The sequence below is a fragment of the Camelina sativa genome, chromosome 2, assembly GCF_000633955.1.
Source record: "Camelina sativa cultivar DH55 chromosome 2, Cs, whole genome shotgun sequence".
Classification (NCBI taxonomy): Eukaryota; Viridiplantae; Streptophyta; class Magnoliopsida; order Brassicales; family Brassicaceae; genus Camelina; species Camelina sativa.
Genome location: NC_025686.1, coordinates 24,359,153 through 24,385,804, shown reverse-complemented (window position 1 = coordinate 24,385,804; position 26,652 = coordinate 24,359,153). Strand labels below are relative to the sequence as shown.

Sequence of the window (26,652 nt, the reverse complement as noted above, 5' to 3'; positions counted from 1 at the left end):
ACGTGCTGCAGTGCCTTTGTTGTCCCCGCTGATCAAGGAATTTGTGCGGCTCATCGAAGTGCCATGAGTTGCAAACCAATTGAAACTACCCACAGGACCCCACTGATCATCAACGAACTTGACAAGTGTCATCTCTTTATCAACATTATATTCATATTTACTACGTTCATGTGCTGGATTGTTAAGGTATGCGCTGGGACTACGGTTCACACCAGCATCCAAGAGCTCCCCTGCAAGTTCAGCTCCAAAAGAAATGTCTTTAGAGAAAGCAACATGTAGATGAATGATTTAGTAAAAGTTTGCCACAAGCTGAATCGCTCACCTTTGTTGATTAAAATGGACCCCGGACGGAGATTTTCATGAGCTTGTATGATACTTTGCTCTATACCATCCACAAGAGCATTAAACGATTGATGAACAAACCCGAGAGATGTAACTAAGTACAGAATGTATTGGAGATAACCCCCTGGACCAGCATGAGTATGAGTTCCACTAATTGCAACATTTTCCTCCGTATAAAGCTCACCGTACCTACAAGGATATTAAAATAGAACTTTGGAAATTGAATCTAATCTGCTTAGCACATGTAACAAACATACAAGATAGACCTACTTACCTCTGTTTTAATCTTTCAATCACTTTAATAGTCACAAGCTGTGAGGCCATACCAGCATCAAGATTAACAAAAGCAATCCTTTTCCTGTCTGGCTCAACCACGATGAACGTGCGAGCTCTGAGCCTGAAGTGAACACCGGATGTTACTTGTTCCATGTTAGCATATCCCATCATGTTGACATCAGCTGCAGGTCCCGTGATGTCATAGCTTCCAAGACCGATCAAGTAATCTGAATCCGTGAATACACATTTGATCTTCAGCAGAAACAGCAAGAACATTGTGCACTTCATAATAGACACAGACCGCCTCGTCATCTTCACACACGATGTGGAGTAACAATCACTTCTTTCCTGTTTTTGGTCCTTCCTAGAGAAAGCATATGCCAATGTAAGCAATACAAACAAACACACACCCCACACATCTTTCATGAATCTCAATTATTACCCAAGAGATAATCCAACCCTGAAGAAGGATAATAAGTAACGCAAAAACAAACAAGTGTATACTTTTTAAGCTGATGAAGACACTAACCGCAATTATAGAGAGCGACCCATTTGCAGGGGATGATAGAAACCAATCGGTGTGAATGCTATGAAGCAAAACAAAAGGTGGCAGGATTTGAAAAACTCAATAAAGTTTGGTTTTTTTTTTCTGGAACAACGATCAGAGTCTGTAAGTAAGAGTAAAGTTTGAGGAAAGTACTAGTTTTTAAGGTTGCGGAGAAGGAAAGCTTCCCAATTTCAGCTGTTCTGAGTTGTTCTCAATTCGGTTTTGACTTCTCATTCGACTACTTCTAATTTTGCAAAGTTTGGATCTTTTAGGAAAAGTGTGTCAAAATGCAGAAGTAATGGGGTCAACTTATAATTTACTAAATATTATTGGGTTTGTTTGTGAATTAACCAAAACTTGTGGGTTCGCTCTTCTCTCCTTCTCTTCAACCTCCTCAGTCGCCGATCTTCAACAGTGGGGGTGAAACAACGATAGAGCGAGATACAATGGCGATGAGCCTAATGAACAGAGCAATCTCAAGAACCGAAACCGTCGGTGCTTTCAGACTCTCGTTTAATCTCCTTAGGAATTTCTCTGCGGCGCCGGCGGCATCTCCTCCGTCGAGTGAAAACCCTAGCTCCGATGCGAATAAACCTAAAAGAAGGAAGAAGAAGAACTTAATCGAAGTCGCTCAGTTCTTACCTAATTGGGGAATCGGATACCATATGGCTAAAGCTCACTGGAACGGAATCTCTTATGAAATCACTAAGATCAATCTCTACAAGGTCCCTTCTTCTTCTTCACTTTCACTTACTGTTTTGTGTTCTCTTTCTTGTTTGATTGTAAAGTTTACATTTTTTTCGTATGCTGAGAAGATGCATTTGGGGTTTTGTTTGATTTTTGGATTCAAATGCAGGATGGTAGGCATGGAAAAGCTTGGGGGATTGTTCATAAAGATGGTGAGTTTCTTTTGTTCCTCACTTGTTTAGTAATGTTAAGTAATCATGTCCATTGATCTCAAAGGTTGAAGCTTTTCGTTATATGTATGGAGTGTAGGGTGGAATTGTTAGGACTAGCCATATCTGAGACTCTGATAGTCACAGTTTGCTTGCATTGATGTTGAGATTTTGATTTCTCAGTTGCAATTTAGTTGATTCACTTAACTATTCTCAAAATGCAGGATTGAGAGCTGCGGAAGCTCCAAAGAAGATAAGTGGAGTTCACAAACGGTGTTGGAAGTATATCCCAAATCTGACAAAGGCTGCTCCTGCAACAAACTCTGCAACCGTTGCTGCTGATGTCCAAGTTGCCTGATCTGTTTACTTTCCATTGTTGTGGGTACTTCTCGATATATCTGTTTGCGGTTTCTTTTTTTTTTATTATAAGATACAGTTGTTGTTTCTTTGAATTCGTCGATAGCTTTGTAGGAAATGATCCATAATCTACGGATGATGATCGTTTATTTTTTGGTTCCATCTTGGTTTTGATTTTGATGTGCCTGCATCCGAGAATCACTAGGGATAGGTTCTTGCTACTATTTAAGTATGGATTTGTTTTGTAGGAGACCTTCTGGTTTTAAAAATCTAATAAAAGGACCTCTATTACCAGTGGCATATGAATTTAGAATTACCAGACTTAGTGAAGTTCAAAGCAATCTCAAATTTCCAATATCTGAGAACCTCCATGTCGCTTGAACATGTGGGGAAGTATTTGATTTGTAGTCTCCTCTTCAACAAACAACATCTTTTGGGATTTTGGGAGTTTCTAGATATTCCACTTAAGCACGGGATTCTAATTTGGTAATTCTCCTGATCTTGCATCACAGACTTTACCACCCTCGTTTTGTTATTGGCCTTAATGGAAACAATTTTTGGGTTGAACGTTTAATATTCTGGAAGAGTGATCTCCAATGGGTGTGATACTTGATGCAGAAGTATGAAGATATGATAAATACAGTGCGTAAAGCTGGTCGCATAAAACATGGTCAGCGTTACATCCTACTTCTATCACTTTCCCGTGGCACAAATCTGTATGGTTTAAAGGCAACATTCCCAAGCATGCCTTCATCACTTGGGTAGCGCGCTTGGAATAGGCTCCATACAAGAGTCGGACTAAGAAGTTGGGGATTGGCAGTCCCCTTGACGTGTGTCCTCTGTAACAGCCATAATGAGACGAGGGATCATTTGTTCTTTGAGTGTAGCTTCAGTAGTGAAATCTAGAACCACTACACTTCAAGAGCTTTTCTGATACCTCCAATACCCTTTATGGATTGTCTTATCTGGTTGCAGAATGCCTCGAGGAACAAACATGTTTATCTCATTTGGGGAGAGAGAAACAACCGGGTTCACCTCGCCTCTCCTCCGCCGGCGCATCTGCTCATTAGAAAGATAAAGCCTCTCCTCAGAGCACGCCTCCTCCCACTTTCGAAAGATCAGCCTTGACATTCTAACAGGCCTTCTCCTCTGACAACTTGGTTCTTCTTGTTTTAAAGTGTTGTTGGCTTTTGTTAGCTTTAGTTGGTTTTTGCAGGTTGTTTACACCCTGGAGCAAGTCGGTTATTACGTTTGTTTTCGGCCTGTGTGCTGTAGGGCTTTTGGCCCTTGTAATATTACGTTCGGGCCTGTGTGCCTCGAAGCCTAAATAAAAAAGGCTGGTCGCATAAAAGAAGCATGTAATTCAATAATTATCTCAAAAAACAAAGAAAAAATGTTACATGTTACTAATCACCGATTCAATTACATGCATAAAAGAACATAACCTAAGGATTGAAATTTGCAAAAATGAGTATTACTATTGAGTAAATCAAAAGGAATAATTTTTCGACTTACCCATGATTGGATTAGACTCTTTTCGTCTTGCTCAACAGTCAACACAAAAATAATGATTAAAATTGTCTAATGTTGGTTCAAATTATCAAGAAGCTGTGATTGAAGAAGAAGAACTGAAAACAAAATCTAAGAAATCTAATTTGCATAAATGATCCCTTTATTTTCCATTTCATTGACTTAGAGTCGCATAGTTTCTTAAAAACAACAATTTTCCACACAAAACGATTCGTTTTAACGACTTTTTTTGTCTTCTTCAGTTCAACAACCTCACCACTCCACAATTGCCATTGTCGTCGTTTTTTTACTCACTCACTCAGGTAATACAATAATGTATCTCTCTCCGCTCTTCTCTTGTCAAGCTTCCATTTTTATGGTTGATTTTTGTTTTTCTCATGATTTGATACATATCTGTTATTTTTGACTAATTCCATCGGTTAGATTGAGAAATTTGGAGGAGGAGGAGGATGACGACGATAGAAGGGTTGTTAATGGGTGGGGATTGGAAGATCATTCAGAAGAAAGAGAGCTTCTTCTCTCCCCTGCTACATGGTTTCCACACCAGAAAAGGTTCCAACTTTGTCTTGTATCTCTGGTTTTGTAGAGCTCTCTCTCACTGTGTAACCTTGATTATTTGGCTTTCATGCTCCAGTTGAGACTCAACTCATTTCTATCCAATAGTTAGTTTAGGTGGAAAAGCCAACAGCTTTAACACAATTGATAATTGAATGTTGTTTACTTGGTGTTAATCACCAAGTTGTTTTTGAATCCTTAGATATATATCATATATGCAACTTTAGTCAAATCTGTTGTCATCCAAGTTTCAGGAATCTAGCTTTAGATACTAGATTATTATTTATTTAGGAGAAAAGGTTTCAACTTTTGTATCTCTGGTTTTGTAGAGGTCTCACTGTGTAACTTAAACACTTGGTTTTCATGCTCCAGTTGTTATCAGGATTTTGACATGGCTGGCTTTAGATACTAGCAGCCTAGTTCTTTAGGTGGAAAGCTAACAGCTTTAACTCCATTTTGGCAAATTATTGATCATCATTTGCATTTGTTTCTATACTTGATTTTACATTTCTCTAATTTTTGTGACATGGTGTAGCTTGAACTGGTCGGAGCTCAATCTTTCTAGATAAATATAATTGTCATGATTGCGTTTAAGTTGTTAGCTTTCCACCTAAAGAATATGGTATCTTGACCAATAATAGTATGATATACATTTTTTGCATCTGTTTTCTAGAGTTCGTTTTATCTTTCTCTAAGTTTTTGTGACATGGTGTTATGCAGGAGGATACGTTGTACAGCCAGATAAATTTCCAAATTACGTAGTCCCTCATCTCACTAAGGTTTTTCATTACACTTTCTAAACTCTTTTGTTCCTTTTGTCTTGTACCATTTGCCTTGGACAATGATGATCAATGGTTTGAGGAAAGTGGGGAAAGCAGATTTAGCAATGAAGCTAATAAATGAATAGCAAACTTAAAGATTGGTTATGAGAGAATATGGCTAGTGTTAAAGAAAATTTAATTACATTACACAACTAAGTAGTTTTAGTTAACTGGAACCCACACTCTATTGGTTTATACAGCAGGAACAAAATCAGAGTACATACAATATTTTACTACTGATAACAGTTATCTTCTTTCTTTTTGCTGTGCAGTCCTGACATTTTTGACCAGTTAATTTCCTCTTTCCCTTCTTCGTCTCTGACTTTCCTGCTGCTTCCGTCTGATTCTCCCCTGCTTCCTCACGCCTATCAAGTTGTGAAGAAGAATCTGGTGACCTCTTTGGGCTTGAGTCTCCAAGTTTTCCAGCTGAGGGTTGGTTCCCATCAAAAGAAAACCCACCAAAACCGGAATTTGGCAGTGTGTTGTTATCAGCAGCAGGTAAGAAAGACGAGAATGATGATTTGCAATCTAATTGTGCCATGCTACTAAAGCTAGAATCTTGTTCTCGAGATACACATTGTGTGGAGAAAGACGAGAATGATGATTTGCAATCTAATTGTGCCATGCTACTAAAGCTAGAATCTTGTTCTCGAGATACACATTGTGTGGAGAAAGAGCATCCACCATCATTCTCCAATCCTTCACAGCCAAACCCATCCTCCTGATCATATCCTGATTCAGATAATTGCTCCATCCACCACGGGTGAGCTAGTACTTCATCAGCTGTTAACCTTTGGGAAGGATCAACACAAAGCATCCCCCAGATCAAATTCTTGGCGTATGAAGTTATATGGTCCCATGGCTCTTCAGAAAAACTCAAATCTGCAGCCCCCACAGCATCAAAAATCTCTGAGTCAGTCTGTCCCCAAAAGGGAGGTACTCCACTGAGAAGAATGTACAAAATAACGCCTGCACTCCATACATCAGCAGCTTGGTTATAATATCCCCCTGACAACACTTCTGGGCCAACGTAAAAAGGACTGCCAACTGTGCCGCTCAACTTTTCCCCAGGCTTTATAAAGGTTGCGAGCCCAAAATCAGCCAGTTTGATAGGAGATGAAGAAGACATTGTGGCCATAAGAATGTTCTCAGGTTTCAAATCTCTGTGGACAACACCGCTATCGTGACAGAACTTGACCACTTGCATCAATTGCTTGAAGAGCACCCTAGCATGGAACTCCGAATACTTTCCAGATTTCTCGATCCTGTCAAAAAGCTCACCGCCTGCGCATAGTTCCATCAGAAGATGCACGGAATCTTCCTCCTCGTAAACCGCTTTAAGATTCACAACGTTTGGGTGCCGCCCAGCTAACTTGGCCATAATAGCAATCTCGAGTTCGATACTATCTATGTCGTCTTGAGTAACAAGTGTGTCTTTAGAGATGGACTTGCAAGCAAGCCTCTCTCCAGTGAACTTATCAGAACATACTCTGACGACACCAAACTGACCACAGCCTAATTGTTCCCCAAGTAAATATCGATCTTTTAAGTTGGAAACGTTTACAGGATGAGGAGGGTTGAGAATGGTTTCTTCATCAGTAAGGTTTGCAACTTTAAAGCAATTTTTGGAGAAGTCAAATAAAAGCGGGCTCGTATTCTCCTTAATATCAGCTATGTCCATACCCATATCTATCCAAATTCTTTAGTTTACCAAAATTTACAGCCTGCCTATAATACCCTAAAATCTAGGTCTAATCTAGCAAGCGATCGAGTCTCTACTCTCTTCGTTGGAAACCGTATGCGTAAGCCTGCATTCACACCTTCAGATCCTCCGATGTCTTTATTTGCAAAGAGTAGAGTGAGAGAATCGAACCACGTCGAAGAAGAGCAAACGAACAGCGATATAGAGGTTGCAGCGAAGAGACCAAACCTAGTCCTCTCTCTCTCAAATTAAAAATTGTCGTGTCAAGTGTGAAAGTAAATTCCCATTCTTGTCTATATATATGATTGAGTAATTTTCCTTTTTTCTTTTTAACGCGTATATAAAAATAAAAATTAAAAGGTAAATTTAATTTCCTTTTTCTCTTTTATTTCTTTTAACAACATAAAAAAAAACAAATATAGCCGTTTATAAAAATATATCGATCAACAAATCTAGCCGTTAATAAATATATCGATCAACAAATCTCTCTCTCTGACTCTGATAAATCAAATCACAGAATAGAAAGAAAAAAAAAAAGTGTAAGGGAGAGAGAGCGATTTTGAAGAATGAAGAAGATTCAGAACAACAACAGCGACGCCGACATCAATTGTGGTACAGTCATCGTCTTCACCATCATGTAAGTACAATTTTCCTACGATTACCGTATCTTCTCTTCTAACTCTCAGAATCGTTGATGAATTAGGTGCAGGTGATGATCGGCGGAGGACGTTGTTTGTTTTCCATGGCGTTTCATCTGATTTGTCGTAAAAAGGTTTCAACTTTCTTGGGTTTTTTTTTTTTTTTTCTAGGGTTTTCAATTATAACGTTTATATGGCTCTTACAAATTAACGGTGATTCTTCTTTCTATGTGCAGGTCGGGGAGATGTTTCGAAGAATGTTTGGGGATTTAGGGTTTGTTTTCTTGTTTTCTCTTTTATTAGGCTTTTTTAGTTTAAATTCTAAATTGACAATTAACAATGCTTTCTTCTAACTCTGTATGTGTACAGATCAGAGATGGTTCGAAGAATGAAGAAGAAGACTCGGAGTACTCAAGGAATCCATAAGCGAATACTGATACTTTGGTTTTGTTTGTTTCTGTATCTCTATATGGATTGGATGTACGAGAGATATATTATATAGTTCACATTATTACGGATGATTGATACTTTTTGAGTCTCAATGAGTTTATTTTATCAATCTATGGAGTAACTCTTTTTTTATTTTCTCTTGCAGGAATTTCATCTTTAAACAATGGCAAGGGCTTACGGTGACATCTTCACTTGTTTTAACGAAAGAGGTATGAAGAAGCTTTTTCACTTGGATTTTAAGATTGATTCATGTGGGAGATTTATGGTTTAAAAAAAAAACTAATGATGGTGGTTCTTAGAATCGTTGATGTGTGGTGCAGGTGTCGTTTTGGTGTCTTTGCAAGTGAGGATCGGTGGAGGACTTTGTGTGTTTCCATGGTGTTTCTTCTACTCTCATCTGATTTGACGGCCAAGTTTGGGGGTTTGTTTTCTCTTTTATTAGGCTTTTGTTTAAATTCTTAATTGACAATTAACGATGGTTTCTTCTTCTAACTCTATATGTGTGCAGATCAGAGATGGGTTTGAAGATTGATGAAGAAGACTCGGACTACTCAAGGTTTTGTCTCTATCAACAACACAATCCCTAAGTGAAGAGTTAGGTTTTGGTTTTGTTTGTTCTTGTTTCTCTATTTGGATTGGATGGAAGAGAGCTGTATGTATGGTTCACATTATTACGGATGAATGATGCTTTTTGAGTCTCATAGCTATATGAATCTGTTTTATCAATCTATGGAGTAACTCACCCGTTTTTTTTTATCTCTTGCAGGAATTTCTTCTAACTCTATATGTGTGCAGATCAGAGATGGTTTGAAGATTGATGAAGAAGTCTCGGACTACTTCAATTGTTTTAAAGCTTTTTCACTTGGATTCTAAGATTTTGACATGTGAGGTTTATGGTTTAAATTTAGTCTGTTATTTCAGACTTAGAAAACTAACGATGATTCTTAGAATTGTTGATATGGTGCAGGTGTCGTTTTGGTGTCTTTGCAAGTGAGGATCTGAGGAGGACTTTGTTTGTTTCCATGCTGTCTATTCTACTCTCTCTGATTTGACGACGAAGCAATAAAGGTATAATAAAGTTCTTGGGGTTTATTTATGGTTTTAGGTGTTGCTAGCTTCTCCAGATGGAGTTTTAAGGTTCCCTTTCATCCGATGAAGAAATTATCTTCTTGCTCTGTAAGTAATTTCAAAACCTCTCTGCCTTCCTTTCTTTTGTTATGTTTCAAGTTTACTCAACCAAAAATTATCCTAGAGTTGTGGACACAACTTTTATCAACACTTATGCAGCTGTAATTCAGACTTTTGGGATTTTTTGGTTACCTATTTATGGGGTTATTTAGGGTGTTGTTAAAGTCTGACTTTAAAATTAACGATGGTTTCTTCTATATGTGCAGATCAGAGATGGTTTGAAGAATGATGAGGAAAACTACTGTTTAAGTTTTTTTTTCTCGATCATTAACACAAATTATAAGTGAATACTGAGATTTGTTTGGTTCTGTTTCTCTATATGGGATTGGATGGACGAGAGATATATTATATGGTTCACATTGTGGCGGATGAATGATGCTTTTTGATTCTCATAGCTTAACGAATCTGTTTCATTAATCTACGAGGAACTCATCATTTTTTTTTATCTCTTACAGGAATTTCATCTTTAAACAATGGCAAGGGCTTACAGAGACATATTCAATTGCTTTAACGAAAGAGGTATGAAGCTTTTTCACTTGGATTTTTTTTATTTCTACATGTGGGATTTATGGTTTGAACCATGGCTGTTATTTCAGACTTAAAAAACTAATGATGGTGGTTCTTAGAATCGTTGATGTGGTGCAGGTGTCTTTGCAGGTGAGGACCTGAGGAGGACTTTGTTTGTTTCCATGGTGGTTCTTCTACTCTCATCTGATTTGACGGCCAAGTAATAAAGGTATAAAGTTCTTGGGATTTCTTTATGGTTTTCACTTTAACTCTTACAAATTAACAATGGTTCTTCTAATTCTATATGTGCAGACCGGTGAGATGGTTTGGAGGATAATGTTTCATTACAAAAACTGGTTCGCCGTGCGTGCTCACAGTATAACAACATGAAACTGATTCTATAGTCATTGATGCTCTTTGACTCTACAAAGTACGTCTTCCTCCTTTTCAACTTCAAGTTCTCTATCAACAAGTGCATCTAGTTTCCTTTATAATTTTATTCTTAAGAGACTGAATTAAGATCGGATAGAGACTGAATTATAGGTGTTGCTAGCTTCTCCAGGTGGAGTTATAAGGTTCCCTTTCATCCAATGGAAAAAATCTCTTCAAGTAAGGTTTTGTAAGTAATCTCAACATCCTCTCTGCCTTTCTTTGATATGTTCTGGTTCCAGTTAACGATGGTTTCTTCTAATTTTATATGTGCAGATCAGAGAATGTTGGAAGAATGAAGAAGATTCAGACTGCTTAAGGTTCTGTTACGATCATCAACACAATCCATATAAATGAAAACTGAGATTTTTGGTTTTGTTTGTTGTTGTTTCTCTAAATGGAGGGAGGATATATATGGTTCACATTATAAAACGAATCTGTTTCATTAATCTACGAGGAAGTCATCATTTTTTTTTGTCTCTTGCAGGAATTTCATTTTTCAACAATGCCAAGGGCATACGAATTTCATCTTCAATTGCTTTAACGAAAGAACTGTCAAAAGAAGGTATGAAGCTTTTTCTCTTGGATTTTAAGATTTATACATTTGGGATTTATGGTTTAAACCTAGTCTGTTATTTCAGACTTAACAAGACTAACGATGGTTCTTTGAATCGTTGATGTGGTGCAGGTGTCGTTTTGGTGTCTTTGCAGGTGAGGACCTGAGGAGGACTTTGTTTGTTTCCATGGTGTTTCTTCTACTCCCATCTGATTTGACGCCCAATTAATAAGGGTATAAAGTTCTTGGGGTTTATTTATGGTTTTCACTTTAACTCTTACTAATTAACAATGGTTTTTCTAATTCTATGTGCAGACCGGTGAGATGGTTTGGAAAATAATGTTTCAAAACAATAACTTGGCCGGCGTGCGTGCTCACAGTGTAACAACATGAAACTCATTCTATTGTGATTGATGATCTTTGGCTCTATACAATACGTCTTCCTCTTTGTCCACTTCAAATTCTCCATCCGTAAGTGAGTCTAATTTCGTTTAGAGTTTTTGATTCTTTGTTACACAAATTTAGATCGGATAAAACTGAGATTTTTTTTAGTGGTTTTAGGTGGAGTTATAAGGTTTCCTTTCATCCAATGGAAAAGTTCTCTTCTTGATCTGTAAGTAATCTCAAAATCCTCTCTGCCTTTCTCTGTTTTGTTCTGTTTCAAGTTTACTCAACCAATAATATTTTTTTTTTTGATTATTTTTAACGCAGGCTATTGGAAGTTACTTAGAATTGCTGAGACCACTATCATCAACAGTTATGCAGCTGTAATGCAGACTTTGGGGATTTATTGCTTATCTATGATTTCATTTAGGCTGTTGCTTATCTATGAGTTTATTATTTATGGATTCATTTTGGTTGTTGCTTAAATTCAGACTTGAAAGTTGACGATGTTTATGTGTGCAGATCAGAGATGGCTTGAAGCATGAAGAAGACTCAGACTGTCAGACACACACACACTCTTCAGTCTTCACCAAATAGAAAAAAAAGTTTAAGAGAGAGCGACTCTCTCACACTCTCTCTCTCTCTTGGTCGTTGATGATTTTGAAGTATGAAGAAGATTCAGAACAGAGGGATGAGGTACAGTCATCTTTTTGACCGTACAAATTACAATTTTCCTACGATCACTGTATCTTCTCTTCTAACTTTCAGAATCGTTGATGAATTTTCAGGATATGGTGCAAGTGAGGATCGGATGAGGACGTTTGGTTTCCATGGCGTTTCCTTTGATTTGACGATGACCAAGTAAAGGGTTAAAATTCTTGGTTTTTTTAGGGTTTCACTTCGGGACTTACAAATTAACGATGATTCTTCTTCTATGTGCAGGTCGGGGTATTTAGGGTTTATTTTCTGGTTTTTTCTTTTATGGTTTCATTTAGGTTGTTGCTTAAATTGGGACTTGAAAGTTAACGATGTTTCTTCTAATTTATAGATGTGCACATCGGAGATGGTTTGAAGATTGATGAAGAAGACTCAGACTACTCAAGGTTTTGTTTCTATCAACAACACAATCCATAAGTGAAGAGTTAGATTTTGGTTTTGTTTGTTTCTGTTTCTATATATGGTTTTGATGGAGGAGAGATGTATGGTTCACACTATTACGGTTGAATGATGCTTTTTGATTCTCATAGCTTAATGAGTCTGTTTTATTAAATCTATGGAGTAACTCATCATTTTTTTTCTCTTGCAGAAATTTCATATATAAACAATGGCAAGGGCTTAGTACCCAGCATACGGAGACATCTTCAAATGCTTTAACGAAAGAATTTTCTAAGCAGGTATGAAGCTTTTTCACTTGGATTTTAAGATTTCTACATGTGGGATTTATGGTTTGAACCTTGGCTGTTATTTTAGACTTAAAAAGCTAACGATGGTTTTTTAGAATCGTTAATATGGTGCAGGTGTCGTTTTGGTGTCTTTGCAGGTGAGGATCTGAGGAGCACTTTGTTTGTTTCCATGGTGTTGCTAGCTTCTCCAGATGGAGTTATAAGGTTCCCTTTCATCCAATGGAAAAAATCTCTTCAAGTAAGGTTTTGTAAGTAATCTCAAAATCCTCTCTGCCTTTTTTTTTTTTGAACTTAGGCTGTTATTTCAGACTTAAAAAAGACTAAAGATGGTTCTTAGAATGGTTGATGTGGTGCAGGTGTCGTTTTGGTGTCTTTGCAGTTGACGATCAGTGGAGGACTGAGTTTGTTTCCATGGTGTTTCTTCTACTCTCATCTGATTTGAGGACAAGTAAAGGTATTAAGTTCTTGGGGATTTAGGGTTTATTTATGGGTTTCAGTTAGGCTCTTACAAATTAAAGATGGTTCTTGTCAATCTATGTGCAGATTGGGGAGGTGGTTTGGAAGAATAACGTTTCATAAGAAAAAATTGGCCGGCATGCGTGCTCACAGGTTAACAACATGAAACTGTTTCCATGGTGATTGATTATTTTTGATTCTATCCAATACGTCTTCCTCCTTGTCCACTTCAAATTCTCCATCCAGAGGTGAGTCTAACTTTCTTAGAGTTTTATTCTTTGTTACACAAATTTAGATCGGATAGAGACTGAGATTTTTTTAAATGGTTTTAGGTGTTTCTAGCTTCTTTAGATGGAGATATAAGGCTCCCTTTTATCCGATGGAAAAATTCTCTTCTTGCTCTGTAAGTAATCTCAAAATCCTCTCTCCCTTTCTTTGACTTGTTTCTGTTTCTCTAGATGGAGGGAGGAGATATAAGGTTCAGTTTCTTCGCATTATTACATATGAATGATTCATTTTGAGTCTTCATTACTTTAGAACAGACTCATAGCTTAATCAATTTGTTTTATTAATCTATGAGTAACTCATTTTATTTTCTCTTGCAGGAATTTCATCGTTTAACAATGGTAATGGCTAACCAGCCAGCAAACATGGATATCTTCAAATGCTTTTAACGAAGGAAGTGTCTAAGCAGGTACGAGCTTTTTCACTTGGATTTTTAGATTTCTACATGTGGGATTTATGGTTTGAACTTTGGCTGTTATTTCAGACTTAAGAAAGCTAACGATGGTTCTTAGAATCGTTGATATGGTTCTGGTGTCTTTGCAGGTGAGGATCGGAGGAGGACTTTATTTGTTTCCATGGTATTCTTCAACTCTAATCTGATTTGACGACCATAAAGGTACAATTTTCTTGGGGATTTAGTGCGTATTTAGGGGGTTTCAGTTAGGCTCTTACAAATTAACAATGGTTCTTTCCATTATATGTGCAGATCGGTGAGATGGTTTTAAGAATAATGTTTCATAACAAAAACTTGGCCGGCGTCCGTGCTCACAGTGAAACAACATAAAACTGATCCTATTGTGGTTTATGATCTTTGACTCTATACAATACGTCATCCTCCTTGTCCACTTCGAATTCTAAATCCATAAGTGAGTCTAATTGTTTTCACTTCGATTTTTAGATCTATGCGCTATTTCATACTTAAACAACTAACGACGGTTTTGAATCGCTGATATGGTGCAGGTGTCGGTTTAGTGTATTTGCAAGTGAGGATCAGTTGAGGAGTTTGTTTGTTTCTATGGTGTTTCTTCTGCTCTCTCTGATATGACGACCAAGTAAAGGTATAAAGTTCTTGGGGATTTAGGGTTATTTATGGTTTTCACGTAGGCTCTTACAAATTAACGATGGTTCTTGTAAATCTATGTGCAGATCGGGGAGATGGTTTGGAAGAATAATGTTTTATAACAAAAACTTGGCAGCGTGCGTGCTCACAGTTTAACACCATGAAACTGATTCTATTGTGATTGGTGATCTTTGATTCTATACAATATGTCTTCCTCTTTGTCCACTTCAAATTCTCCATCCATAAGTGAGTCTAATTTCCTTTAGAGTTTTTTTGATTATTTGTTACACAAATTTAGATCTGATAGGGACTGAGAGTTTTTTATTTTAAAATGGTTTTTGGTTTTAGGTGTTGCTAGCTTCTCTAGATGGAGATATAAGGGTCCCTTTCATCCGATGAAAAACATTCTCTTCTTGCTCTGTAAGTAATCTCAAAATACTCTCTGCCTTCCTTTGTTTTGTTCTGTTTCAAGTTTACTCAACCAATAATATTCTTTTTTGGTTATTTGAATGCAGCTTATTGGAACTTACCTAGAATTGTGGAGACCACTATCATCAACAGTTATGTAGCTGTAATTCAGACTTTGGGGATCTATTGCTTATCAATTTATGGGTTCATTTAGTCTGTTGGTTAAATCCTGACTTGAAAACTAACGATTGTTTCTTCTAAATCTGTATGTGCAGGTCATAGACGGTTTGAAGAATGAAGAAGACTCAGACTGCGGTTTGAAGAATGAAGAAGACTCAGACTGCTTAAGGTTTTGTTTCAATCATCAACACATTCCATAAGTGAAAACTGAGATTTGTTTTGTTTGTTTCTGTGTCTCTAGATGGAGGGAGGAGAGGTATCTTAATAAATATACTGCTTAAGAGACTCATAACTCTTTTTTTGTTCTCTTGCAGCAATTTCATGGCTAACCAGCCAGCATGCAAAGACATCATCAATTCTTTTAACGAAAGTGTCCAAGCAGGTATGAAGCTTTTTCACTGTGATTTCAAGATTTATACGCATGGGATTTCTGGTTTTGAACTTAGGCTGTTATTTCAGACTTAAAATATTAACGATGGTTTTTAGAATCGTTGATATGGTGCAGGCGAGGATCAGAGGAGGACTTTGTTTGTTTCTTCAACTCTCATCTGATTTGATGACCTAGTAAAGGTATAAATTTCTTGGGGATTTAGATTTTTTCACTTATGCTCTATTGCTCTTACAAATTAACAATGGTTCTTATAATTCTATGTGCAGATCGGTGAGATTGTTTGAAGAATAATGTTTTATAACAAAAACTTGGCCGGCGTGCGTGCTCACAGTGTAACATCATCAAATTGATTCTTTAGTGATTGATGATCTTTGACTCTATACAATACGTCTTCCTCCTTTTCCACTTCAAATTCTCCATCCATAAGTGAGTCTAATTTTCTTTCGAGTTTTGTTCTTTGTTACACAATTTTAGATTGGATAGAGACTGAGTTTTTATTTAATTCTTTTTAATAGTTGTACGTTTTGCTAAGCTTACCCAGATGGAGTTATAAGATTCCCTTTCATCCGATAAAAAAAAATCTCTTCTTGATCTGTAAGTAATCTCAAAATCCTCTCTGCCTTTCTTTGATTTGTTTTGTTTCAAGTTTACTAAACTAATAATAATCTTTTTTTTTTGTTGTATTCAGTGCAGCCTATTGGAAGTTGTCCTAAAGTTGTGGACACTACTATCATCAACACTTGTTGTAATTCAGAGGCTTTGGGGATTCATTGTTTATCTATATATGATTTCCTTAGGTTGCTGCTTAAATTCAGACTTGAAAGTTAACAACGTTTCTTCTAATTTTATATGTGCAGATCAGAGATGGCTTGAAGCATGAAGAAGACTCAGACTTCTTAAGGTTTTGTTTCGATCATCAACACAATCCATAAGTGAAGACTGAGATTTTGGTTTTGTTTGTTGCTGTTTCTCTAAATGGAGGGAGGATATATATATGGTTCATTTTCTTTGTATTATTACAGATGATGATGTCTATTGACCCAACGATGATCAAATCCTATTCTTGATATGTAAGTTATCTCAAAATCCTCAGCTTTTCTTTATTTTGTTCTGTTTTTCTTTCAAGTTTATTACTTAATCCTCAACCAATGCGTTTTATAATAATTGATGTAGATTTTGACAGCTCAAGCTTTCCCTGCATCACAAATAAGTACACCACATTTGCTAGATTACAGGTAAATACCATCGAACACATACTCATAGCTTAATGAATCCGTTTTATTATTTTACTGAGAGGAACTCATTTTTTTTTACTGTACATATCTTAACGGGCATACAAATGTACATCTCTTGGATCCAAAATCAGCAAAGGAAGGTAAGTGTTACCCAAATCGATAGAAAACCGAATTTGATTTTGTATTTCGTTGGGGGTAGAGGTGAAAAGATGGCGACTTCGCGTTTATAGATGGAAGGAGATGACTCTGTACATCTGCGCGTTACTCGCGCCAACCTTAAAAGTCTCTCTGCGGATGTTCGTTTCTCTCCGCAAGTAAGTCTCTGTGTAAGACACAAAACAATTCCTAATGTTTTCAAATGTAGTGATATCTATCTCTAATGCTATTTTGTTTGGATTTTGTTTTGTAGAAGCTGTGAAAGAAAAGCTATGGAAGAAATGTGGTACATCTGTTAATTCCATGGCTTTAAAACTTTATGATGACACAGGCTCAAAGGTTGCAGTTCTCATTGATGATACAAGACCCCTTGGTTTATTATCCCCTTTTGATGGGTAACTTCTGTTTTCCCCATAGCTTTATAGATTGCCAAAAGTTTGCTAAGTTTAGAGAACTTGGAGCCAATTTATCTCAATGGATCTCTGTCCAGAGTAATCTTGAATTCTTGATAGATGGCAACCAATTATATGTGATGGCTTCTTGTCTTATCTGTTCATCTGATTGTTCTTTTCTGCCGCTTTCAATAGGTTTCGGTTACACATCATAGATCGTCAACCCTCTTCGGTCACAACTGGATGCTGGCTTGAAGATACGTCATTGGTTGAGAAGTATATATACTATCTCTGAAGACGATTATGCTTAACGAACTGGTAAATTCTTCGTTACATGCAAAGGATGTCTCAAAGGAGATAAGACAAGTTTGTCTATCAAGTGACTTTGAATATATGTCGTATTTCCTCCGATGGTTCTATGTTCTTGTGTTCAAATTCCAGACAGTTGGAGGCTAAGGTATGACAAAACGAATATATCACTATAAGCCAAACTGAAGCTTTTAGCTTTGTCACCAGGAGAAGTATTTGAGGTAGACTAAGTCATTCAAGAAAACAAATGTTCTTATGTTTCTTCTTCTAATTTCATCCTTTCAACAGACGAAGGAGAACTATATGGAAGATCTCTGTGCAAATATCAAGGTTAGTCAGAAATATTCTTTTTGTACATGGAAGATCTCTGTGTAAATTATCAATGTTTTGTTTCTTGTTAACTTTGTGAGACCTGGCCTCTCTGATTCTGCTCTTTCTCAACTCTCTAAGCTTCTAATTTATTTAACCATCGCCGTTTAATATTAAGGTGGGAGGTCGATGCCAAGAGTTGAGCCTGGGAAGAAAAGAGGAATGGTCAAATATGTTGGACGAGCAGAGTCGTCGTGTCCTGGCTATTGGGTTGGAATTCAGTATGATGAGCCCCTTGAAAAACATGATGGCATGTAAGTTCATTCTTTCGTATTGATGTTATTTTGTACTCTATCAAAAATTGAAGTAAATACTTCTAGAACTTTGATTTCAGTTGTAGCTCATGTTTCTGTGCTAGTATCACCTTAAGCGTCTAAATCAACCTTTTCTTAACATATGGTGTTCATATCGTAAGTAGTAGTACAGTCTGTGGAAGCTCGGTTGTCAGATCCCACATATTTAATACTGGCTTACATTTGCAGGGTGAAAGGAACAAGATTCTTTGAGTGCCCTCCGCTTCATGGTGGTAAGGTCCGGCCTGGCAAAGTAAAGATATTTTGTTCTGGTCCTTAGTCTCTCTATCTTGTACCAAATTGTTGATCATCTTTAGCAAGAGGAACAGTTCTATTTGTCATGGTCTACCATGTCGGTCGAAGGATGAAGCATTCCCGCTGTCCCATCAATCCCGAGAACCCTTTTGAGGTAAAAAACTGGTAAAGAACACCTATGGGGATCACACAACGCTCAGTCTCTTCCTCAATCCTCTTCACATTGATCCCCAAATGAACCCTTTTGAGGTAAAAAGATTGATAAAGGACCACCTGTGGGGATCACACAACGCTCAGTCTCTTCCTCAATCCTCTTCACATTGATCCCCAAATGATCATCTTACCCAAAAACACACACTTGTGGTCTTTTATCAGATAATGTATAAAGTATTTTGTCTTGTCCTTGTAACATACAAAACCGGGTGAAGCGCATTAATAAGGGACGAGGAATCTATATATAGTATCAAGGATCGGAGACTTGGCTCTTCTTAAATCATCGTGGGACGAAAGAGGAAACTAATATGAGAGTTCAGTGTCAGTATTTGCACATCTTCTGACACTGAAGAGAAACTTTAGATATTGGCTCTGATCAAAACAACAGCCACTAGACTCGAAAAAATCAGTAGTTTCAAACTCGTGGTATTGGGTTACTGTGATGGGAGCATAAAGCATCAAGTTATATATTCCAAAACATGAATCAAACCAATAATGAAGGACAAGCACTACTTCCCCAAGAGCAAGAACATCAATGGTACCCTAGAACAGAAAGCAGTTTTGTACTTAGTGATACACAGCCTAAATTACACAAGCTTTTATTTTATCACAACCCTTATGCACCTCACTCAAGATTATGCCCTTTCTCTTGAAGCTCAGTAATGACCTCATTCCTCATTCTCAGCCACAGTTTCTGAGCCTCTTTATCAAACTTCTTCTTCTCCATTTCCTTCTGGTAATTATCTGCTTCACCTTCAGACTCAACAATCCCTTTTGGCCCAATCGCTGTACCAATCATTCCTCCCTTTGCAACAAAATCCTCCATTGCCTCAGTATCACCAGGATAAGGAAACTCACGCCTCTCATACAAATGAGCCAACTCTCTCTCCTCCTTTGGTCTCGGCTTCAACGTCCACCAACCTAAAGGAGACGTTTCATTGTAAATCCAAGCAATGCCAAAGACTGTATAGGTGCAAAGCAATGCTTTCCCCACTTGTTTCCAAAAGAACATATCGTCACGCCCTAATCCAACCTTCTTCAGGTACTTGTTTGCATCCATTGACTTCAATGCTTCTATTCCTGTTCACCAAAAACAAAGTCATAATGAGATTTCGTTCAGGCATTTCATCGAACACCTTATGTGACAGTTGACACCTACTAACTTAGATCACACCAACGAGTAAAAGTCGAAACCTTTAACAAAACCCAACAATCTCCGGAGATAATACACGAATTTCATGGATTTATCACTATAAATTTCATCCGAATGTGGGAAACAAGATTAAAAGAAATAGGAGATTCGATCGGGAAACGAGTAAAAGGATGGTTGAGATCAAATCTCACCCGTTTTAGCTTGTTGAAACTGTTTCCGCACCATCTTCTCCGGAGAGGTAAGGAGCTACGATCAAGCTTTATGTACGATGATCAATGAACTAAGCCCAGCGACATTGGGAACTTGCAGAAATGAAAAGACGAAACCAAGAGAAATTTTGATCTCCGACTAACACAGAAAGCTCCTTTAAAACGACATCGTTTAGTAATATTGGGCCTATTATTTTTTGGGCCTTATTATTTATAATGTGATTTGGATGTTGTGGGCTTGTTTATTAATACTAAGTAGCATTGAGGAAGATACGACGTCGCTCGGTAATGTCTAAGCCAAACACCACTTTATAAAAAAATGAATTAATTTAAAAAATTTCTGTTGGAGAGAAGGATTCAATAATTGGATTAGATGAGCTGTTATATAACAACCAAGAAGTAGCTTTTAGTCTTCAATTTCAAATGACTTATAAAATTGTAGTCAAATAATCATATACTCGTTTTTCTTCTAAACACCTCTTTTACTTAGTTTCAAACGCAAACACCAAAGCCAAATGACAGTACTGAATTAGTTTCTTTTTCATCAATTAATCAATTTTACTTAAGATGTTACGTTTAAGCTTATAAGTTTATTTTACAGAAAAAAAAAATGAAGTAAACTTGAAGGCGAACGTACAAAATAATCGAGGGAATAGTCGTTAATTTAAATAAACTTAGTTAGATAGACAAAATAGAGATATGTATGAAAGAACAAATGTGGGTGAGTTTGGTTAGATGGAGGATGAGGTTAATTACTTAACCCTAAATACGGTTGAGCCACCATATCACCTAAGCCCTTTTGACCTGTAAAATCTTGTTTCTTGATCTTTCCATTTTTACAGTCAATATATTGTATGTGTTTTGCTATTAATATATTTAGTCGCTCTAAGCTCCAATCATATTTTAGTAGAAGCAACTCTTTCCTCTTCCGGTAAGTTCCCTTGAAAGGCTACATATCCTTCAACCTAATAAGTAAATACAACATCGCATCAATTTTCTCCATTTCTTTCATTGTTCTCAAACACATATATATTACACACACAAAAAAAAAAAAAAAAAAAAAAAAAAANAGATACCGAGACGATTTTGCTTCTGCGTGCTAACGCTCTTTGTGGTTGTACTTCTATCGCCGACGACCACCGTTCAGGCCATGATCCGACATTACAAATTCAATGTGAGTCTCTCCTCGCCATATGTGCGTATGCATACATGTAAAAAAATGTCTCTTACGTAAGAGTGTCTTAGTTAGAGTGTCTTAAAAGCCTAGAGTTTCTTAGTTATGCAAAAAAAAAGTTTTTTACGTACATCCGCTGATAAGTGATAATCTAATCCATCGGTACGGTTGATATGCATAACGATTCATGCATGAAAAGTATCATGTAGTATGTACTGAGCGTTGGATTGAAATGTGTGTCCACTAGGTGGTGATGACGAACACCACGAAGCTGTGCTCGTCGAAGCCTATCGTCACCGTCAATGGAAAGTTTCCGGGCCCCACAATTGTTGCTAGAGAAGGCGACACTGTATTGATCAAAGTAGTGAATCACGTGAAGTACAACGTCTCCATCCACTGGTGAGCAACCTCAAACAAACCCGTTTTAGGATATTAATTAAAGTAGTCCCTTTCTTTGATTATCTTTAACAATGTTTAAACCCAGCAACTAACTAACAATAACGGTTTAGGCACGGCATCAGACAATTGAGGACAGGTTGGGCAGATGGACCGGCTTACATAACACAATGTCCTATCCAACCGGGACAGAATTATATCCACAATTTTACATTGACGGGTCAACGAGGAACCCTATGGTGGCATGCTCACATCTTGTGGCTTCGTGCCACGGTGCACGGCGCCATTGTCATCTTGCCTAAGCTTGGTGTCCCATACCCTTTCCCCAAGCCATACAAAGAGAAAACCATTGTTCTTGGTGAGCGACTACCCAAAATCCAAAACACACTTTTCTTTAAAGGATTATCTCTACAATTATAGTTATTAATCTTTATAATATTTAGGTGAATGGTGGAAATCGGACGTGGAAGAACTTATAAACGAGGCTTCAAAAATTGGAACAGCTCCTAGTGCTTCTGATGCACATACCATCAATGGTCATTCAGGCTCCATCTCTAATTGTCCTTCCCAAAGTAATTATCTAGCTATGAATAATCCTAAATTTCATAAACACTTTTTTAATGAAGTAAGTCTATTTTCTATGTTTTACTTTTTTGTACTATCAAATTGTGACACAACAATGACACTATCACAAGCCACTAGGTTTACATGTTTTGGTGTTTTTCTTTCCTAGTTTATAATGGTCTTTTCACTTGTAGGTAGCTACGGTTTACCCGTGAGAGCAGGAAAGACATACATGTTACGGATCATCAACGCGGCGTTAAACGAAGAGCTCTTCTTTAAAATTGCTGGTCACGTACTAACCGTTGTGGAAGTTGATGCTGTTTACACCAAACCTTATAAAACTGACACAGTATACATCGCCCCGGGACAGACTACCAACGTTCTCTTAACAGCAAACGCAAACGCTGGTTCCAATTACATGATCGCCGCCACAACATTTACTGACGCTCACATCCCATACGACAACGTCACAGCCACCGCCACTCTCCACTACATCGGCCCCACCGCCACCGTTCCCACCTTCAAAAAAACCATTCTTGCATCACTTCCCCCGCAGAACGCAACATGGGTTGCGGCCAAATTCACTAAATCACTCAGGAGCTTAAACTCCCGCGAGTATCCGGCTAGGGTTCCAACCACCGTGGACCGTTCCTTGTTCTTCACGGTAGGTCTTGGCGCAAATCCATGCCCCAGCTGCAGCAACGGTATTCGCTTAGTGGCCGGAATAAACAACGTAACGTTTACCATGCCTAAGACCGCTTTACTCCAAGCCCATTTCTTTAACATTTCCGGTGTATTTACCGACGATTTCCCGGCTAAACCTTCGAACCCGTACGATTACACGGCACCGGTAAAGCTAGGCGTTAATGCCGCGACGATGAAAGGCACAAGGCTTTACAGGCTACCGTACAACGCGACGGTGCAAATAGTTCTACAGAATACAGCCATGATCTTGTCGGATAACCATCCATTTCATCTTCATGGGTTTAACTTCTTCGAAGTCGGTAGAGGTTTGGGGAACTTTAACCCGGAAAAAGATCCGAAAATGTTCAATTTGGTGGATCCGGTTGAAAGAAACACCGTTGGAGTTCCAGCCGGTGGTTGGACTGCCATTAGATTTATCGCCGACAATCCAGGTAAATAAAACTCACTTTTAAAAAATAATGCCTATAAAGCTATTGCCTATCTATTAGTGTAGCTATTTTTTTAATGGGGATTGGTTCTTCTTTTCGTTGTTACATAAAAAAGCTGTCATACTTTAGTTTTTTTTTTGCTTTTTTTTTTCAATCACGAATTGGTTTTTAGTATTTATATTCTTGTAGCGAATTATTTAATATTCGGTCCAACTTGCTAAAGTATTGTTTTTGTGGTAATTGATTTGTTTATTTTTTGTTACAAATGAAGGAGTATGGTTCATGCATTGTCACTTGGAATTACATACAACTTGGGGATTAAAGATGGCATTCGTCGTCGACAATGGTCACGGTCCTGACCAGTCATTGCTTCCTCCACCGGTTGATCTTCCCAAATGTTAGGATATGTTTTTATTAATTTGTATCATTTTTTTTTGTGGGATTTATATTTAGTTACTTTTGGGGAAATGAATGCTGGTTTTAGTGGATGACTTCTAATAATTTATTTATTTTGCATGAAATAAAATAAAACAGAGAGAATATTTAATGACATATTTTTAATTGAACTATGGTTGATGATTTTGAGAGTGTGAGATAAGAGGGCGTCATACGTATTCAAAACGTAAAATATACTATATGTAAACCATTTAATTGGATACTTACACATTTGTTTGTTCATGTATAAACAAATACTTACCTGTACATGTACATATTATTCAGCTATACTGGAATCACAATTTCCATGAAATTTAACCATAGTTTATATATCATGAGAAAAAAAAAACAAATTAAAATTGTCAGGGAATTGATTCCAAAAGATCTGTGGCTGTTTCATCCATTACGCAAGACGTTTTGTCCCTTGGTGCACCAAAACCTCAGTTTGATTTTAATTTCTGTTTAAACAGATTTCTGACTTATTCCCTGTCTGAAATAAAATAATATCAATGTTAGAGCATCTAAATGAATTTAAGAGTATTTAATTTTGCGAATACTTCTATTAATGGGAAAAAATTGTTTGGAGAATATTAGTTGTACCAAAAATGGCAAAAGCTACTATTCAATTATTGGCATGCCTCTCCAACATTTAGGCCTTCCCCTGCATATACCTCCTTGAAAGTCCAAAGGGGCACTTATAAGAATCCCAAAATCAAAAAATAATTTAATTGTTTAATACTCTAAGGATGTCAACATCCTGTTCAATAGAAACTTGATTAAATCATTATTTATGGGCCAAAATAAACATGCATAAATTACAAATTCTGACCAATGATCACTTTTTTTTTGGCGATCTTGAAATCACACCTCATACATAGAAATTATTTAACAGTTCTTTTTTTTGGGTTAAAGAATAAAATTTTTGCAGATTTTCATATTTGAAACATGTGCGAAAGATTGTAGATTTTAGATTTATTTTTTAGTCTTATGATCACCTTTAACTCCTCTTTAATTGATATGACAATATGACATAAATGATTTAAAAGTGCTAGGTCAATCAATTTTTTTGTTCAATTGACTAATTCCAAAGAATTGTACTTTGTAAATTATATAATTAGTAGAGTCAAATGTATTGAACAAAAAAAAATCAAAAGGTAACGTATTTGAAAAACTTCTAATTAAGTTAATACACTAAAAAAAAAAACATAATTGAAAAGCCCGTAACTATCACTGGAGATGTACACTGTGACATATATATGATTGGGGGACAAAAGTTTTTCTCTAATAGTATATGATCAAGGTCAATTTTGAACATTTTGAACTGGATTAAGGTGATATAATCTATTCTCTAAGTACGGTATGGTACCATTACCAGCCACGTAACACAAGCTTACCGGCTTAATAAACAAAATCTCATTTGACTACAATGTAATTATTTAGTGCTCTTCCTAAAACACTGTAATTAGGACGTATATAATATATATCTAATCTATGCAGTGATCCGTGAAATGAGGAATGTTATGTCGTACTAATAAACTCGGTAATGGATTTCTTTGACATGTTCCAAGATTCTTCATAAAAATATATCCGATTTTTAAAACCAAATCATTGTGTACAGAGAAGTAAGTTTGATCTATAACTTCTTCGTACATTCATAAATCGGTTTGGTGAAGTGAAAACATTATTGGATTCAATCGTAATGTTACGTACTGGTTGGTATGATTATCGTAGCTTTCATACGGTGATTTTGGTGTGTTTGTTGTAATTTTGTAGTTTTTATCTCGTTCTTGATTTGATTACTAACCAGTACGTAACAACAACCTCCATAGAATCTCTCGGCTGCCAAACATGCTACGAAGTACGAACGTTACCAAAACGAACCAATTGGGAGCCATCGAAGATCTCACGTGTCGACTCCTCCTCATTAAAAACACAATGAACAGATCTAACGTACAGAAGTCAGACACGTGAACGAATTATAATGGAGAAGACAGATTCCTCGAGATCTTAAAAAAAACAAGAGAAAAAAAAATAAAAAAAAGGTGGAGAGACGGACCAATGATAATGCAAAACGCGCATCTCACGTGGACCCCTTTTGTACAACTTGGCCATGTAAGTTACCGCTGATCTCGACCGTTCATTTGGCGGCTCCTTTTTTCCCGATCTGACACATAAAATCCCCAAATTGATTAAATAATTAAATAAAATACTACTATATGAACTGTACGTAATCAGTGAAAGAAAAATAAATAAAAGTAAACAGCAGAATCAGTAACGTATATGTTTTTTTTTCTTCTTATTATAAATATAGAGTATCTTTTTACTTTAATTAAAATGTTGAAAATTTTGTTATTTTTTCTGAGAGGCATCGTACATTCCCAGAAAATGTCAACTTCGTCTATTTAAACAAATAATATAATTTTTGTTTTATCGGAATTATAATTATTTTTGTATTTCAAAATATTTTCAGAGTGTTCACCATCATTATTATTTTGTAATCATAGGGGTCACGGAATTTTTTCCTTCAATTCTTTTTTTTTTATACAAATATATGGAGTATATTTTTCATGTCTTCTGATCTTCTCGCATGACCAAACCAAATCAATTACACGGTAGTATCTTTTATAAGACTACACAAGCACTTCAAATTTCAAATTATTGTCAACTTAATCAATTTACATATAGTTCGAACTCTAAAATAGTTACACCATTTATACTAGTATCGTGATTCGTGAATATGTAAACAGACTTATTAATCATAATCAACTTATTACTTTTCCATTGAAAAATCTTAAATCTTTCAGATTCCAATTTAGTAGCCAAGTATAACTCAAAATCGAAACAACTTTAAAAGCAGAGTTTCTATAGCGTGATTAAGATTTTTAAAAAATGAAAAAGAAATATTCTGTTTTTTTAAAAAATAGTAAATACAATTAAACAATTTATATATAAAAAAAATGGACCACATTTGGTAAATAGAGACGGTTGTGACCAATTTTTCAAGC

At 36.7% G+C, this 26,652-nt stretch overlaps 5 protein-coding genes, 1 long non-coding RNA gene and 1 pseudogene across 15 annotated transcripts in view; 4 read left to right on the top strand and 3 right to left on the bottom strand.

Annotated features, from left to right (window-relative positions):
- LOC104736219 (neutral ceramidase-like) overlaps positions 1–1,416 on the bottom strand; it is a 5,552-nt gene extending 4,136 nt beyond the window's left edge. Inside the window, exons 1-5 of one of the 4 annotated variants that reach the window (XM_019237311.1) lie at positions 1,319–1,414; positions 1,148–1,205; positions 617–982; positions 323–531; positions 15–230 (exon numbers count right to left, since the gene is read on the bottom strand). In XM_019237311.1, coding sequence (XP_019092856.1) covers positions 15–230; positions 323–531; positions 617–930 — 739 coding nt within the window. In that variant the 5' untranslated portion in view covers positions 931–982; positions 1,148–1,205; positions 1,319–1,414. Of the gene's footprint in view, positions 1–14; positions 231–322; positions 532–616; positions 983–1,147 lie in introns of all 4 variants that reach the window. The other 3 variants (XM_019237307.1, XM_019237309.1, XM_010456187.2) reach the window with 3 other exon arrangements.
- On the top strand, positions 1,517–2,592 carry LOC104736210. The gene is made up of 3 exons (XM_010456161.2): positions 1,517–1,890; positions 2,022–2,064; positions 2,286–2,592. Exons 1-3 carry the CDS (start codon positions 1,612–1,614, stop codon positions 2,417–2,419), a joined length of 456 nt encoding a protein of 151 aa, XP_010454463.1. The 5' UTR covers positions 1,517–1,611; the 3' UTR covers positions 2,420–2,592.
- On the bottom strand, positions 5,536–7,296 carry LOC104756373 (calcium-dependent protein kinase 11-like). The gene has a single exon (XM_019231308.1). It carries the CDS (start codon positions 7,009–7,011, stop codon positions 5,536–5,538), a length of 1,476 nt encoding a protein of 491 aa, XP_019086853.1. The 5' UTR covers positions 7,012–7,296.
- Positions 7,539–11,814, top strand: LOC104736167. Of its 7 annotated transcripts, none has more exons than XR_002035597.1 (20): positions 7,539–7,638; positions 7,730–7,798; positions 7,901–7,938; positions 8,034–8,144; positions 8,260–8,323; positions 8,435–8,535; positions 8,623–8,670; positions 8,881–8,998; positions 9,082–9,182; positions 9,758–9,821; positions 9,948–10,038; positions 10,122–10,239; positions 10,353–10,428; positions 10,515–10,558; positions 10,726–10,803; positions 10,927–11,028; positions 11,110–11,265; positions 11,347–11,407; positions 11,506–11,561; positions 11,701–11,814. It is a non-coding gene; the product is annotated as an uncharacterized LOC104736167 (long non-coding RNA). The 7 variants fall into 7 exon arrangements; XR_002035596.1 differs by having other exon boundaries at positions 8,623–8,708; positions 10,372–10,428; XR_002035593.1 differs by having other exon boundaries at positions 8,623–8,708; positions 10,363–10,428.
- On the top strand, positions 14,444–18,845 carry LOC104756363 (annotated as a pseudogene).
- LOC104736159 lies at positions 18,994–20,086 on the bottom strand. Its single transcript, XM_010456097.2, has 2 exons — positions 19,928–20,086; positions 18,994–19,663 (listed from the first exon to the last, which is right to left on the bottom strand). Exons 1-2 carry the CDS (start codon positions 19,959–19,961, stop codon positions 19,209–19,211), a joined length of 489 nt encoding a protein of 162 aa, XP_010454399.1. The 5' UTR covers positions 19,962–20,086; the 3' UTR covers positions 18,994–19,208.
- LOC104736149 (laccase-16) lies at positions 21,024–23,742 on the top strand. Its single transcript, XM_010456086.2, has 6 exons — positions 21,024–21,119; positions 21,367–21,518; positions 21,629–21,873; positions 21,959–22,087; positions 22,274–23,215; positions 23,484–23,742. The coding sequence occupies exons 1-6, from the start codon at positions 21,096–21,098 to the stop codon at positions 23,612–23,614; spliced, it is 1,623 nt and encodes a 540-aa protein (XP_010454388.1). The 5' UTR covers positions 21,024–21,095; the 3' UTR covers positions 23,615–23,742.

Coding starts and splice junctions, on each gene's coding strand:
- LOC104736210 (XM_010456161.2), top strand. CDS start 1,612: ATGGCGATGAGCCTAATGAACAGAGCAATCTCAAGAACCGAAACCGTC. Junction 1,891..2,021: donor CTAAGATCAATCTCTACAAG/GTCCCTTCTTCT, acceptor ATTCAAATGCAG/GATGGTAGGCATGGAAAAGC. Junction 2,065..2,285: donor GGGGATTGTTCATAAAGATG/GTGAGTTTCTTT, acceptor CTCAAAATGCAG/GATTGAGAGCTGCGGAAGCT.
- LOC104756373 (XM_019231308.1), bottom strand. CDS start 7,011: ATGGGTATGGACATAGCTGATATTAAGGAGAATACGAGCCCGCTTTTA.
- LOC104736159 (XM_010456097.2), bottom strand. CDS start 19,961: ATGGTGCGGAAACAGTTTCAACAAGCTAAAACGG. Junction 19,664..19,927: donor GTTTCAACAAGCTAAAACGG/GTGAGATTTGAT, acceptor TTTGGTGAACAG/GAATAGAAGCATTGAAGTCA.
- LOC104736149 (XM_010456086.2), top strand. CDS start 21,096: ATGATCCGACATTACAAATTCAAT. Junction 21,120..21,366: donor TCCGACATTACAAATTCAAT/GTGAGTCTCTCC, acceptor TGTGTCCACTAG/GTGGTGATGACGAACACCAC. Junction 21,519..21,628: donor TACAACGTCTCCATCCACTG/GTGAGCAACCTC, acceptor ATAACGGTTTAG/GCACGGCATCAGACAATTGA.